Raw genomic sequence first — 16,555 nt, 5'->3', positions numbered from 1 at the left:
AACACAGTTCCAGCTGGCTTGGTGTCAGAGGATGTGGCCTAATATGCAAATTAGTTCTGCTGGGCTTTTCTACAAAAAAGCCCTGTGTGAAACATTGGTGACATAAGGGGGTGTGGCCTAATATCAAGTAGGCAATAATATACTCCTACTTTTAAGTAACCTTTAATGCCTAGTAGTTCCACCCATATTGTTTCTGCTTTCATTCCCTGAATGTTTTCTAATGTTTTATTTGATTCTATGCCCACCTTAATGTACAGCACTGCACCTCCCTCAACTTAGCCCTCCCTCTCCTGAATATAGAGTTTATACCCAGTGATGACTGTATCCCACAAATTTTCCCTATTCCACCATGTTTCTGAGATACTATACCACTGTATCTAAATTGTCATTTAGCACCAAGTATTCCAGCTTCCCCATCTTATCTTGGAAATATAGTGCCTCTTCGTCACAACACATGGCCCTCCTTCACCATTGTTTTCTCCCCACTTCCAAGCTCTAGCATTTTCCTGTCAAGACTACCCTGAATTTTTACACAGTTATCTCTTTGGACTGAGTTGTTCTGAACCAGAGACTCTGCCACCTTTTTAATATTGATCACTTGGCAACTTGGCTCTCTTTTAGTTCAAGTGAAGCCCATCTCTTCATATGAACTAGTTTGGCCAGTAAAGTTTCCCAGTGCTTAACAAATCTAAACGCTTCCTCCTGGCATCACTCTCTCATCCATTCATTGAGACTTCTGAATCCTCCAAGACCACATGATTACTTTTTTCAGTGTAATTGATGCCACAGCTGTTGACTCCTCCCCAGCACGATGGATCTACCTATCTAGATGCTGCACAATACTCACAAGCTTTGCATTAGGCAGGCAGGTTCCATGCAGTCAAAATGCCTGTCACAGACCCCTCTCTCTATTCCTAATAATCTAATCACCCACTATCAAAAGGCCACCTCCCTCCAACCCCAGAGGAGTATCCTTGGTACAAGAAGATATTGATTCATTACCCAAATAAGATTCCTTCTAAAGGATCACATCCCTTCTCCTCAGACTGACAAACTCAGACCTTACGATTCTCCCTCTCCACAACAGCAGAAGAGCTGTTAGCACAAAAGTGGGATGATACTGGTAGGTCCCTGAAGGTCTTGTCTCCAAACCTCTCTCTCTGCCTCAGCTTCTGTAGGTCAGCAACTCTAGCCTTAGTCTCAGCCCAGCATTTCTCACAGAGTAGTTGTGAGGACATAGCAGGAAGAGGCATTATGTAATTTAGGAATGGGACAAGTCTGGAATAAAATAATTGTGTGAAAGAGCTTTGTCTTGAAGTTCCAATTCGAAACGGTTTTTCTCTTAATAAATCATGTGCAGAACTTAAGTAGGAGTATTCTGTTAAAAAGAGAACTCACTTGCACTCCCTGTAGAATATATATTACCATTTCTTTGAGATCCATGGCAGTTTATGTAATGGCTGTTAAGGGTCATATTTGTGACCCCAGTATTACAGCTGTTACACTGGCTTCTTATCCATTCCCAAACCCAATTCAAGGTGTTCTGACCTTTGAAGCCCTAAATGGCATGCGTCCAGGGCATCTGAAGGACTGTCTCTTCCCATGTGTTTCTGCTCAGGAATTAAGATCACAGGGAGAAGCCCTTTTGATTACCCCACCAATCAAAGAAGCTCATCTAGTGGGTATTGTATTTTATTATTATTTACTTTGTAAGCCAACTTGAGTTCCTGTAAGGTTGAAAAGCAGCTAATAAATGTTTATAATAATATATAATAATAATTGTTAAGAGTTGTTTGCATTGTAATAGAAGCATGTTAGTCAGCTGAAGTAAAGTTTTTTGAGCTGTTTGGATAAAGACCAACTCAAACTTGGTCCTCTTTCAGTATTGGCATCCTTTTTCCAAACTGACTGTTCATGTGATGGGGTGGTGTTTGAATAGTTTGGTATGGAAATTGCCAAAAATGGAAGTGAAAAAATGAGCAGTTATAGTATCAGCAGTATAACTTGCAATAATATGTATAATAAGGCAGTATTTTTTATGGTTTTGGTTTTTTGTGTTAGTTAATTGTATACTACAACACGGACATGATCTTGAATGTGTGCACTGTTGTTCATTGTAGTAAAAAAAGGGTTTCTGTTCACATTGAGTCTGTTCATAGTAAGAATCGTGAACCTGTGTAACCACCCTTTTAAAATAATCTGTGCTTGTGGCCATCACAACCTCCAGTGGCAATGAATTCCACAGTTTAATTACTTGTTGAGTAAAGAAGTGTTTATTATTTATTTATTTATTTATTATGTTAGATTTATATCCTGCCCATTCTGCGGAGACTCAAGGCAACTAACAACATAAAATAAACAGGGGCAACATTAGTAAACAGTATTAAAACCATAACAATAAAACAGTCAAATAAAATCATAGTGTCTGTCCCTAACTTGTTTCCCAACAACTTCATTTGGGGGGGGGGAGGGGAGAGTTCTAGAGTTATGGGAGAAGGAAAAAAGGCATGCTGTATCCATTTTCTCTAGTCAATGCATAATTTTAAAAATAAAAACAAAAGGAGTAAGAAATAACACTGATACTATGGTGGGAGTCTGCTATAAACCACCAACCCAGGCAGAGGACTTGGATGAGATACTCCTACAACAGATTGCAAAGAGAAGGGACATAGTGGTCATGGGAGATTTCAAGTACCTAGACATCTGTTGGAAGTCCAACTCTGCTAAAAAGGACAGATCAAATAAATTCCTGACTTGTCTTGCTGACAACTTCCTGTTCCAGAAAGTGGAGAAGGAAACAAGGGGATCTGCTATTTTGGACTTGATTCTCACCAACAAGGTTGATGAAGTGGAAATACTGGGCACCCTGGGCAGTAGTGACCATGTGATTTTGAAATTTACAGTCTTAGGGAAGGGAAAAGCTGTACACGGTCAGACGTATAGGTTGGACTTCAGAAAGGCAAACTTCAACGAACTTAGAAATATGCTGGATAAAATCCCATGATCAGAAATACTTAAGAAGAAGGGAGTTTAAGAAAGGTTACAGGTGAGTTTGTGTTGGGCTTTGAGTTCAGTCAGTTGAGTTGGTGAGTCTGTCTGTTCTGGATGGTATGATCAGGGCAAGTATATATTAGGGAAAGAAGGAGTGTTTTCCCCCACTTTAATTTATGTCTTCTGTTCACCTTTTTTAAAAAGCCTATATATAGTTGTAAATTTTAAATAAATGTTTTGTCTTTTTAAAAAGAGAGGTGAGAGGTAGGAGTTTCTTAAAAGCGAAATATTGAAAGCACAATCTTAGACAATTCCTATGAGAAGAAAAAATGGGAGAAGCCTGGAGAAGCTAAGGTGGCTCCATAAACAGTTCTCTAAAGACTTGAGAAATAAAAAAGACTAATTTAGGAAATGGAAGGAGGGCCTTATAAGGATGAATATAAACAAATAACCAGTGCTTGTAGTGAAAAAAAAGCTAAAGCTCAGTATGAGCTTAGGGTAGCCAAAGACGCTAAAAACAACAAAAAGTTCTTTTATGTTCAAAGTAAGAATAAGAGCAAGGACATGGAACACCCGCTGCAGGGACAGGAAAGTGAAATTGTAACAGTTGAAGAAAGGGCAGAACTGCTCAATTCCTACTTTTCCTCAGTCTTCTCTTCTGAGGGAAACAGTGATTAATATGGCAAAAACAGAACATATAATGAGGGTAGGGAATTGCAACCTAGGATCAACATGGGTAGTACATAAACACCTAGTTTCTTTAAATGAAACAAAGTCCTCAGGGCAAGATGAACTGTGTCATGAGCCCTGATGAGGGGGAGCTGGAGGGGTTAATAGACCTGGAAGAGTTGCCAGCCAGTTCCTCAGCCGAACAACCAGCAGCTGGCCCATCAATCACTCTCCCCACATTCTAGGCACCAGTGTCAGCTGTTGACAATCAATCTCCTCCAAGTTCTCCCCCTCCCATCTCAAGAGTTTGAAGCAGGCTCTGGAAAGAACTTTCAGAGAGAAGACATGAGGTACGCCGATGCTTCAGATCTCTCAGCCCTGAGTTGTAGCAGAGTTGCTGCCACCCAGGGAGCAGGCTAATTGAGGCTCCCATATAACTCCCACCCAGGACCTGGTAATCTTGTGGAAGCAACAAGTCTACTCTCTGGCTTGCATCCATACTCCTTCCTGATCCTGACCTGCTTGAATTCCTTGGCACCCTGACCCTTCGGCTTTTGGACACTGTCTTCTGATTCCGGTTTGCAGTTTTACTTTGGTGACTTGGCTTTTTGCTGTCAATTTGCAGCTGACTTAATGGTGACCTCGGGGTTTTCATGGCAAGAGACATCCAGGGGTGGTTGCCATTGCCTGCTTCTGCATAGCGACTTGGGTATTCCTACATGGTCTCCCATGGAAATACTAATTTGTTCCAATCTTGCTTAACTTGACCTAATGAGATCAGGAAAGCCTGGGTTGTTCAGGTCAGGGTAAATAGATTATAGGTCATCCTTAAACTATTTAACTACATCAGCACTACCGTTAGGATCTATTGCTGTGGCCCTTAAGCCATACCTGTGACTTCTTTGTCACTAGAGTTGTCACTAGAGTTGCTAACTGCTTGGAGGAAAATGTCCTGTCCCTTCAGTGAAATTTTAACATGTGGATAGGTGGAGCTTTTACTGGCAATGGAGGTAAATAACATCCCATTAGGCTTCTATTAAAGGGATGGGACTTCTTTTCTCCCAGCAGTTAGCAATCCTATCTCTCACTTTTGTCTTCTAACAATTTACAACTTTTATTTTGCTTAAAGTATTCCATATATTGTAAGTCTTGAGGAGTGCTGAGAGAGAAAAAATATATTATCTCTCATTATCTAATGCTATCTGTGAAGTGAATGGTCTGACCTTTAACGTCTTAAATGACCTGAGTCTTATAACCGGTACAGATCACCACCTTTCCTTCATGGCATCTAAGATCTTGGCTAATAGCCACTGATGGACCTCTGCTCCATATTTTTATCTAACCCCCTCTTGAAGCTGGCTATGCTTGTAGCCGCCACCACCTCCTGTGGCAGTGAATTCCACATGTTAATCACCCTTTGGGTGAAGTACTTCCTTTTATCCGTTTTAACCCGACTGCTCAGCAATTTCATCGAATGCCCACGAGTTCTTGTATTGTGAGAAAGGGAAAAATAACAATACTTCTGACAATACTGTGTACCATGTTCTTATGGTAAGAATACTTAGATTAACATAATGACTGTCTCGCGTTATGAGATACTTCTGCCTTCATTATGTCATCAATTATTTTGAAAGAAATAGATGCTGCCCTCCTCATGAGCCAAACTGCTGATTTACAGTCTTCTCTTGTCTTTGCCACATCCTTGAATTCCTAACATCACATAGTTAGGCTGCTTCATCTGAAGGCAAGATTAATCTTGTTCATCACAACTCGTCCTATAGCATACCAAACTCAAAATACGTCAGGACAGCTAGGCTGGGGTTCAGATTTCGGGTTGGGGACTGAATTAACAACCACATATACTTGAAGATCCTGAGTGTCTTCTGATAACGCATTTTCCAGTGCTTCAGAATGATATCACCTTCTCACCATGGAAATTCAGTTGTATGAGTTCACTCTGTGCTGCTTGGATCTTCTACAATAGGTGTATTGGGGTGGTCAAAGACATTGAGATATTTCAGAAATCACTAAAATCTATTATCAGTAGTGAGGATGTGCACATCAAATAATTAAATGTATCTGTGAATGTATATTGAAACATCTTCACCTAATTATTCTGTATTTCTGTTTATCAGCTGTTCTGTCTAGTTTTTTTTTATGCATCAATAAACAAGAGTAGGACAGAAATCCTCCTTGAGCTTGCCCAGTGTGAAATTTGAAATCATGCTTCTTAAAAACTCTGGTTTTGCAGACTTAAGCAAGAATGCAAATTGTAGAGAACTTTCAAGATTTTATGTATCTAGAGAATTCACCCAAAAACTCTGTGGTTGTACTTAGATGTTAAGTTGGACTGCAGTTTGCTATGACAGACACAAAACACAGTTTGAACTTGTGGATCTCCTGACAAAAATATGTAATCTTTCATTGAAATCTGCTTCTGTTCCTGAGGACTGGAAGGTAGCAAATGTCACCCCCATCTTTAAAAAGGGTTCCAGAGGAGAACTAGGAAATTACAGGCCAGTCAGTCTGACTTCAATATCAGGAAAGTTGGTAGAAACCATTATCAAGGATAGAATGAGTAGGCACATTGATGAACACAAGTTATTGTGGAAGACTCAGCATGGGTTCTGTAAGAGAAGATCTTGCCTCACTAACCTGTTACAGTTCTTTGAGGAGGTGAACAGACATGTGGACAAGGGGGACCCAATAGATGTTGTTTACGTTGACTTCCAGAAAGCTTTCAATAAAGTTCCTCATCAAAGGCTCCTTAGTAAGCTCAAGAGTCATGGAGTAAAAGGACAAGTCCTCTTGTGGATCAAAAACTGGCTAATTAATAGGAAACAGAGTGACTATAAATGGGCAGTCTTTGCAGTGGAAGATGGTAAGCAGTGGGGTGCCACAGGGCTCAGTACTGGGCCCCATGCTCTTTAACTTGTTCATAAATGATTTGGAGTTGAGACTATGTAGTGAAGTGGCTAAGTTTGCAGATGACAGTAAATTGTTCAGGGTGGTAAGAACCAGAGAGGATTGTGAGGCACTCCAAAGAGATCTGTTGAGGCTGGGTGAGTGGGCGTCAACGTGGCAGATGAGGTTCAATGTGGCCAAGTGCAAAGTAATACACATTGGAGCCAAAAATCCCAGCTACAAATACAACTTGATGGGGTGTGAACTGGCAGAGACTGACCGAGAGAGAGATCTTGAGGTCATTGTAGATAACTCACTGAAAATGTCAAGACAGTGTGCGATTGTAATAAAAAAGGCCAACGCCATGCTGGGAATTATTAGGAAGGGAATTGATAACAAATCAGCCAGTATCATAATGCCCCTGGATAAATCGATGGTGCGGTCTCATTTGGAATGCTGTGTACAGTTCTGGTCACCGCACCTCAAAAAGGATATTATAGCATTGGAAAATGCAGAAAAGGGCAACTAGAATGATTAAAGGTTTGAAACATTTTCCCTATGAAGAAAGGTTAAAACGCTTGGGGCTCTTTAGCTTGTAAAAACGTCGACTGCGGGGTGACATGATAGAGGTTTACAAGATTATACATGGGATGGAGAAAGTAGAGAAAGAAGTACTTTTCTCTCTTTCTCACAATACAAGAACTCGTGGGCATTCAATGAAATTGCTGAGCAGTTGGGTTAGAACAGATAAAAGGAAGTACTTCTTCACCCAAAGGGTATTTAGCATGTGGAATTCACTGCCACAGGATGTGGTGGCGGCTACAAGGATAGCCAGCTTCAAGAGGGGATTGGATAAAAATATGGAGCAGAGGTCCATCAGTGGCTATTAGCCATAGCATATTATTGGAACTGTCTGGGGCAGTGATGCTCTGTATTATTGGTGCTTGGGGGGGGGGCAAAGTGAAAGGGCTACTAGCCCCACTTGTGAACCTCCTTTTTTTGGCTACTGTGTGACACAGAGTGTTGGACTGGATGGGCCATTGGCCTGATCCAACATGGCTTCTCTTATGTTCTTATGTTTCTCATGCCTGTGAGCTCCCATTCCCCCACCACAGCATTAACTGAAACATATATCCAGTAACTTCTCAACAGCCAGAAACCTATGACTTGTATACCATTGTTTTATGAAGATCACCAAACATAATGCCATCATATAATACTGTATGTATCTGCAGCTGCCTAAATAATTAAATTTTGAATGAGAAAGAAGGGATGGTTCTTCTTAATATTTATTGGCATCTACCATTTGCTTACTGTTTATTACTTGCAAAACCATTAGAATAAAATCTGAGTCCAGTGGCACCTTTAAGACTAACAAAATTTTATTCAAGGTATGAGCATTCATGTGCATTTACATTTCCTCAGATACATTGAAATGGAAGTTACCAATCCATACATATAGGTAGAGTAACTGCTTATATGTATGGGCTGGTAACTTTCATTTCAATGTATCTAAGGAAGTGTGTGTGTACATGAAAGGTTATCCTTTAAATTTTTAAAATTATCCTTTAAATTATTTAAATTAACTGCTTATATGTATGGACTGATAGCTTTCATTTTAATGTATCCAAGGAAGTGTATGTATACGTGAAAGGATATCCTTTATTTAAATTGTCCTTTAATAAAAAGTTGTTGGTCTTAAAGGTGGCACTGAACTTACACAGTTTCATACCATTATGGATGCCCACCTGGATCTGCCTTCTTGCAAATAGTTAACAGAGCATTAACAGGTGGCCTAAATTGTGGTAGATTTCTGTGTTTGGATGGAGAACAAATGTAAAACAACCAAGTATGAAATGCTGATCACGTTGAATCATCTTGCTCAAGGTTGTTTTGGGGCAACAGTGTTTCTACATTGTTAAGCCAGTCATGTTCCTTTTTATAACCTTTTTATATTTGTTGACATATTAAATTTTGTCAAGTTTAACATTTTGTCCATCTTGCCACCACTGCCAAAAGAAGAATGTTTTATTTCAAAGTCAAACATTTGCCATCTTAGCTGTGTACTGTTTGTCAGAGAAGTAGCTAATAAAGTAGCTAAGAGCTGCTAAGGACAATGGCTGGCATCAGTAGTGCTAGGAGTCATGGAAGAATTGGTGGATGTGTTAATTGTTGTTTCAGCAATTCTTTGTGGGTCTCTCAACCCTGGTAGCCTCTGAGATTCCCATCTTGCCTTAATATTTCATAATTACAAAACAAATCATTCAGAACAATATTGTCTATCTGAGGAGAACGATAGAATTATCCATTTGTAGAACTGAATTTCAAATAGAGTGATGGCTGTTAACTGAAATGATCATTTTTTCCCCTCATGGCCATTTGATATGGTCAAAGAAATCTGTCCATTTATAGTGTATGCCACGTAACATCTTGAAGCATAATTATGGAGTGACAAAAATTTAACACTGTTTTAATAGCAAAATTTATTCAAGAAAATGGCCTTTTAAGTGTAAATCTTTTTGGAAAATATGCTTACATATTGGTTTAATTTTATGTATTGAAGTAGTGCATTTTTGTGAAGGTTTATCATCTTAAGCAATAATCACTGCTTTTCTTTATACTAGATAGATATAATCATATCTAATTTATGGATTAAGCTGTGTTCTGATCTCTGTATCTATTTCATTTTTCTATATGCTTTGTCTAACAGAATGCAAGGTAATATTTGCAAACTTTTAAAGACATTTCCAATTTTTTTTCTTTCCCAACAATTAAATGTAACCTGCATTGAGTAATTTTAATAATTATTATGATCTTTGTATCCATTTCATTTTTCTATATGCTTTGTCTAACAGAATGTAAGGTAATATTTGCAAACTATTCAGACATTTCCAATTTTTTTTGTTCTCCAACAATTAAACGTAACCTGCATTGAGTCATTTTAATAATTATTATTCCCACAAATCAAATTAGGGACTCTGGTTATGTTGTAAAAAGCTATGATAATATAACTTGCTTTTATGTATATAAATAAATGACCAATATTACCAGAAGCTTTAAGCTGTGAGGGGGAAAATGGAAGAAGTCTTTTATCCTGGTTTTTAGAGGGCATCAGCAGCTTGCTTTTATGAAAAAGTAACAGCTAAATGCACTGCAAATAATTTGCAGTAATCCAGTTCAGTGATTCATGTGTCTGCTTTAATGGGTCATAATTCAGAGTAAAGTAACTGAGTGCAGTCAGAGTGCAGACACTGCTTATGCCAGGGACAGTATCTCTTCATAAAACACACCTCAGCAGAAGCAGTTTGCCAGCCTCCTAATACCCTCTGATGTTTTGATGTCCTGCATATTTTTCCGATTAAGTTTTGAGTGCCATGTTTTTAGTTGTATTTCCACATTCATTATCCTCACGTAGGCCCTTCAGCGCGTTTGCCATATATGATTATTTTTTTAATGATGCCTTTCTTTCCACTTCAGCAGTTTAATAATCTAGCACATGGCTGCTTCTCAGTACTCAGCGTTCACCTCCCCAATACAGACGAGGACATGTGCTTTGGCTTCAAAATTCCATTTACTGCTTTAGAAATGCATATTCCCTATGGAACAACATTTGTTTGACATAACCATTTATTTTTATTACCTCTTTAAATATGTTTATCCAGAGTTATCAATAATCATAAATAACTTGTATTTTCTTCTTGTCCTGTTTTTCAGACAAAATTGCTTACCCAGTACATATTAAATCTCGGAAAGTATGATCAAAGCTACGACATCAGAGACCGTACAAGATTTATTAGGCAGCTTATTGTTCCAAACGAGAAGAGTAGAGCTTTAAGCAAATATGCAAAAAAAATATTTCTGGCGCAGAAACCTGCCCCTCTACTCGAGTCACCTTTTAAAGGTATGTCAGTCATTTTTTTTACCAAGTCTTAATTGAAGTTATGTAGATTTGTACTGTATACTTTTAAGTTGCCGAATCTTATGTTGCTAAATGATAAATAGTTAGCATAAACATTTGTGCATGAGTAACAAAACCTTAGATTTTCATTCTTTTAAGAGGGAGTGGTCCAAATTCTGCACTAATCATTATTTAGATGGGTCTTTAGCCACCCACAAGACTTTTAAGAATAAATTTGTATTACGACTTAGATTGCAAAACAATGTCCTTTCAAAATTCTGTTAGTTTTGGTTATACTAGTTACTTGCTTTTTTTCTGTTTTAAAGATGATACTACTGTGCTGTCCACACCCAGATTTCTTTTTAAAGTTATCACCTTAATTATATTATATCACCTTAATTTTATTATATTAATTTTTCCCATTCTGAATTATTCCCCTTCTGAATTTTTCCTTAGTATTTTAATTCAGCTTTAAACCCTGAAAACAACTCTTGTTCTAAAGCAAAAACTATTAAAATTCTGGATGTGTTTGTGCCAAGACATGTATATGGATTATTTAACTGTGCTGTCATTCTTAATATTCACAGTAAAGTAATTTTTAGAGAAGTTACATTTCAGAGCAACACCTCTAAACACACTGACTGATTAGCTTTTTTATTGACCATTATGGGGGAGATTATTGTAATCTATGGACTGGAATCAGTTTTTTGACCTATGAAGAGCTTCCTAGTTTATATTTATTCCATGACATTTGAGGTAATGTAACTCCAATTACCTTTCGTTCTGATTAAGATTGCTCTTTGTGATATAGCGCTCATGTCTGTATATTTTTCACCTCCTTCTCTTCCCTGCCCTCCTCCCCAACAGACAGGGAGCACTTCCAGCTTGGTACTTTATCTCATACTTTGAACATGAAAGCCAGTGGCTATCTGCAGTTGTCTAATTGGCCAGAGATTGCACCCGACCCTTCTGTAAGAAATGTAGAAGTAATTGAGTCGGTATGTTGACTTTACAAAATATTATTTTGGGAGATGGGAATCTTTATATCTGTATATTTAGAAAAAAGTACTTTTCTCACAGAGACATCAAAAAGCTCGCAATGGATAATGTGTCCAAATGCAAATAAATCCTTTCAGATCTCTTCATATTCTTCTGGTGGTGCTCTGTGAATCTTTTTAATGTGTATCACCTTTCAGTCACCCTGCTGCTACTTTATTAGCTACTGTTTGAATGACTGTAGATGCTAATTCAGGCTTCCCAGTTGTAGTGGAATACCTTGTGATTGATAAAGTTTCGCAAACACAAATAATTTAATGGCTGCTCCAGGATAATTACAACCACTACCATGTATATGCCTAGAAATGGTCCCACAGTGGCTAATCTGCTTTCTCACTACATAAAGGCAACTGCTTATGGGTCAACTGAAGGTTAATATGGAGTTCTACTGGCTTATTCAAAAGGTGGGTGGAATTGGGACAGATGTGGCAGTATTTGGTTATGACTTATTTTCTTTTCCTGAAGTATATGCATAAATAATTTCTGCTGGCTGGTTGAGAGCCTGGCAGACATGTCAGATAAATCATTTATTATAAACATAGACTGCTTAATGAATATTTCAGACTCTAGAGGTAGTGCCTCTGCAGGCCACTTTGGTGGCAGCAGCATGTGTGCCTTTCCCCATGTCACAACATGAGGATAGGTTGACTTCAAGAAACAGAACAGTGAACTGGCCAATGTTCCCTCTAATTCTTTTTCCCTACTGAGTGGAGCAGAATATAACTGAGCAGAATATAACTGCTGTGATCATAAAATGGGCAATGAGCAATTCAAGACCCTGCGCTGCTCTTGATCGCTGCTGAGCAAGGTTTCCTGTGTTAATGAGCAGCCACTCACGCACACAGCTTAGAGGGAGCACTGGAATATGCCCTGGTTATAAACAATTGTCTTTCTCAATTAGATATTAAGTATAGTTGTCCTTACTTAATCCTTTGCTTTTTAGTTTGCTTCTGGATTGCTACACTCTGTTCTTTCTGTGCCCGGTCAAAAAAGATCAATATAAGAAAAATCTGTGGGATAGATGCTATGTAATACATTAAAAATATATACAACCTAAAAAAGGTATGAATAGATTATTAAGCGAAAAGGCTAAACAAAAAACGTATCAATGAAGATTTTTCTGGTCTTAATTGATGGATTTGTTGTTTGGAGCTGTACTTGACAGCATATCTTCCTGTCACTAACAACATGGATGTTCTCTGAACTTTTACATGAACTCTGTCTTGTAGTCATGTGGATTGTATGTATTTTTAGCTTTTCCACTTATTAATTTATTTCACACCTTTTATAGGCTGTATATATTCTTTAATGTATTACATAGCATCTATCCCATAGATTTTTCTTCTACTGGTATAGATTTAATTTCCATAGTCCTCTATTGTTTATTGTGGTCAAAAAGCAGTGTAATATTCACAGGTATTAATATAATGTTCTGAATTTATATAACAATTTAATGGTCTAAATTTTTACATTTATGGACAGACAAAAGAGTGGACTTCAATTCTAGGGAAGGTAAAGAAAGAAAAACCCACTGAAAAGTTCTACTCTGAGTCAGAAGAAGAAAGTGATGACTCTTCAAGCAGTAGTGATAGTGGTATGTGTTCATACAGAATAATTACAGTTCAGAGAACTATGAATACAAGTTGTGTGGATCTGTATGTTGCTCCAGTAGCTAAGATTAACCTCTGCTGTGGCAAACAGATGGATAACTTCTGGACTCTAGAAATTAAATTATTTGCAATAAGAATGTGGTGAGGAAGGTTAGAAATAAAGCACAACAGGCTTGGTAACAGGTGCTCTTATTAATGTAACAAACTTAGGAAGTGGTTACTTAGAAGTCCCATGTTATTCAGTGAACTCAGTCCCAGAAAGGTGTCGTTAGGGATTGTGTTACAAATTATACCACTATTTTTATTCACATGAACACACATGAAACTGCCTTATACTCAGGGCCAGCTTGCCCGCTAGGTGAACTAGGCGATTGCCTAGGGTGCCGGGAGGAGGGGGGCACCATATTGGGCTCCCCCCTTCCCGGTGCCCATGACAACCACCTAGTTTGCTGGCCTTCCCGCCGCTGCCACCACCACCCACCCCTCCCTTGCTTTGCACTTCACCCATCTCCATCCCACCCCAGCATGATCAGAGGAGAGTTTTGAGGCTGGGCCCTACCGGCTTCAATGTGACCAGCGCAGCATGTAATCCTTTGAAGCGCGTGCAGGAGAAGGCTTTGCTCCCCCCCACTTCCAGTTCCAGGAAGGAGGAGGGAGAAGCCTTCTCCCGTGCTCGCTTCAAAGGATTATGGTGTGCTGCCCGCATAGAAGCTGGTAGGGCCCAGCCACGGTGTGACATGATTTGATGGGGGGGGGGGGAACGGAGCATGGTGGTGCTTTGCAGTGCTGTGGAGGGAGGACAGATAGCGGTGGGGGGGCGGCGGGCAGGGAGTTTGCCTAGGGCACCATGCACCCTAGAGTCGGCACTGCTTAGACTGAACCAGACCATTTAATCATCAAGTTCAGTATTGTCTACTGAGACTGGCAGCAGCTCTCCAGGGTTTCAGGCAGAGATCTTTCACACCACCTACTACTAGATTCTTTTTAACAGGAGATGCTGGAGATTGAACCTGGGATTTCTGCATGCAAAGCAGATGTGCTACAGCTGAGCCACTCAGATACTTATACCCTGCTTTTGTCCCTGAAGAGTTCCTAAAGCAGCTGCATCATTATCCCTTTCTCTGTTTTACCCACACAACAAGCACTCTGTAATATAAGCAAGGCTGAGAGTGACCAGGTCACTCAGTGAGTGTCCAAATTCAAACCTGTTTTTCAGATCATAGTCTGACTGTCTTACCTATGTATTACGCTCCATAAATTATGCTTAGTGTGCATTCTTTTAGTAATTTTGTATGGTCTTGAGAGTTACAATTCAGTCTTTTGCACCTTTGTGGTGTGTTTGCTATGGATTGTGTTTATTTTTGTTTATTTTATTGTTTTGTGTGATAGGTGTAGCATCATCAGTACACGGCATTGTCTTTGCACTGCCAATGTTACAGTCTGAACCATCAGTCATGGTTGGCTCTACCCACCACATTTTCCCACATTTTTTTCATGCTGAGGAGTGCTGGCTTCATTCACATCATGTGTAATGGTGGATTTCCCAAATCAAACTGGAAACATCAGGATGCGTGTTATGCTGTCTCTATGTTTTTGTCCATGATTTGTATACAGATCCCACCCTGAATCTGAAATCCATCTCTCATTGGTGTCAGCCCAGTCAGCAGATGTGAACACTGTCATTTTATCCTGAGGAACTACATGGGTCTTTTTTGCTTTAAGCCAGAATGCAGCAGAAAGTTTTCAATTATGCTGTCAGTTTAAGCAGTTACTGTACACCCATGTTCTTTATGGTAGTTTTAGGCTTTTGTTATAAACTGCCCTAGGCCCATTTGGTTGAGAGAATGGTATAACTCCTCATTCGGTCCTCATCCAATCCATAGATTCTATCCAGAATAAAGGGAATAAATTAGTCCTAGACTGCATTTATTTATTTAACTGCTTATGTACTGATCTTCTTCTTGGGTCAAGGTTGGTACATTGGGGTGTTTTATACATTATTTTAGTGGTGTCTTTGTTTTTCAGAATCATTTCTACATAGCAAGGGCTTCATACAGCTGTAAGTTATTTGAGGTCTTACCATTTTAGCCTGGAATGTTCTCTATAAAGGTAAAAGGTAAAGCACTTGTGGTTTCCGACTCTGGGGTGATATTGCATCATGACTTTTTCACGGCAGACTTTGTACAGGGTGGTTTGCCATTGCCTTCCCCAGTCATCTACACTTTCCTCCCAGCAAGCTGGGTACTCATTTTACTGAACTTGGAAGGATGGAAGTCTGAGTCAACCTTGAGCTCGCTACCTGAAACCCAGCTTCTGCTAGGATTGAACTCAGGTCATCACCAGAGAGCTTGGACTGCAGTACTGCTGTTTTACCACTCTGCACCACAGGGCTCTATATGTTCTCTATACAGTGGTCCATTGACAGGTGTACCAGGAAGAAGCAAACCAGTAATGTGCCATGCAGTTTTGTTTACAACAACTCATTTAATAATGTAGAAAGCAGCCATTGATCAAAATAGAAAGTAAAAATTCATTCAAAATTCAATAGGAATATTAAGAACTGCTTTTTAGAGTTCAGCTATGGTTTAAAATATTCTGAGTGCTTTATACATGAATGACTGTATATAATACTTGAGAGCTATCATTTATCTGGTGCCAGATTACTTTAATTTATTCTTACAGGTGCCTTTACTTTGTTTATATCTATTAGCCTAACAAGAACTCATTTTTCTTGTGGAATAACTCACTAGTAGAATGCATTACTTTTATGTGCTTCACCAGATTTTTTTTCAACTGTCATAGAGGTAAAATTAAATCTTCCTGTTTAAAATAACTTAAACAGGTAAAGTAATATAAGCATTTCCTTGACTGGGTTTATATTGCTAGTGTTATCCTTTTAGTCTTTCAGATTCAGCACTTGAATGTAATGAATCATCTTCGTATGTATGCAGTGAAATATCAAGTAAATATAGACATGCATGCATATAAGTACAGTAAAGAAATGTTTTGAAATTGCACTGGGCTACTCTTCTGAAAAATGATGATGTAAGAAGAGAAGATTTGCTAAAGATTAAGGATTATAACTCAAAGCAATGGACTGAAACTGGAAAAGCGTACTTTCAAGTTAAATATTAGAAACATTTTCCAGCCGATTAAAAAATGAATAACTTGTTTAAATTCCTGATTACATTGTCATCTCTCATTGTGTGTTCAGGAATAGATTAAATAGTTTAAATAGTTAAATATTGAAAATAATAGAGCAGGGGCTAGAGGATGTATAAGGTCAGGTCTAATTTGCTTTTTTCTTTGTATGAAACTAGCTCAATAAGTACTCAAGATTTTAACCAATACATTGTATTTTGAAAAAGCATTATACTGCCCGTTTCATTTCCTAGAAGGTGTTGGCATATCAAGTTACTTCAGTAAT

General features: G+C 38.7%; 1 protein-coding gene across 1 annotated transcript in view; it reads left to right on the top strand.

The window, feature by feature from the left end:
* AP3B1 (adaptor related protein complex 3 subunit beta 1) overlaps positions 1 to 16,555 on the top strand; it is a 364,644-nt gene that overhangs the window by 163,851 nt on the left and 184,238 nt on the right. Inside the window, exons 16-18 of the mRNA XM_060235861.1 lie at positions 10,279 to 10,465; positions 11,330 to 11,460; positions 13,001 to 13,112. Coding sequence (XP_060091844.1) covers positions 10,279 to 10,465; positions 11,330 to 11,460; positions 13,001 to 13,112 — 430 coding nt within the window. The remainder of the gene's footprint in view (positions 1 to 10,278; positions 10,466 to 11,329; positions 11,461 to 13,000; positions 13,113 to 16,555) is intronic.

The sequence above is a fragment of the Heteronotia binoei genome, chromosome 4 (genome assembly GCF_032191835.1).
Source record: "Heteronotia binoei isolate CCM8104 ecotype False Entrance Well chromosome 4, APGP_CSIRO_Hbin_v1, whole genome shotgun sequence".
NCBI lineage: Eukaryota > Metazoa > Chordata > Lepidosauria > Squamata > Gekkonidae > Heteronotia > Heteronotia binoei.
This window is presented reverse-complemented; position numbering and strand designations above follow the sequence as displayed.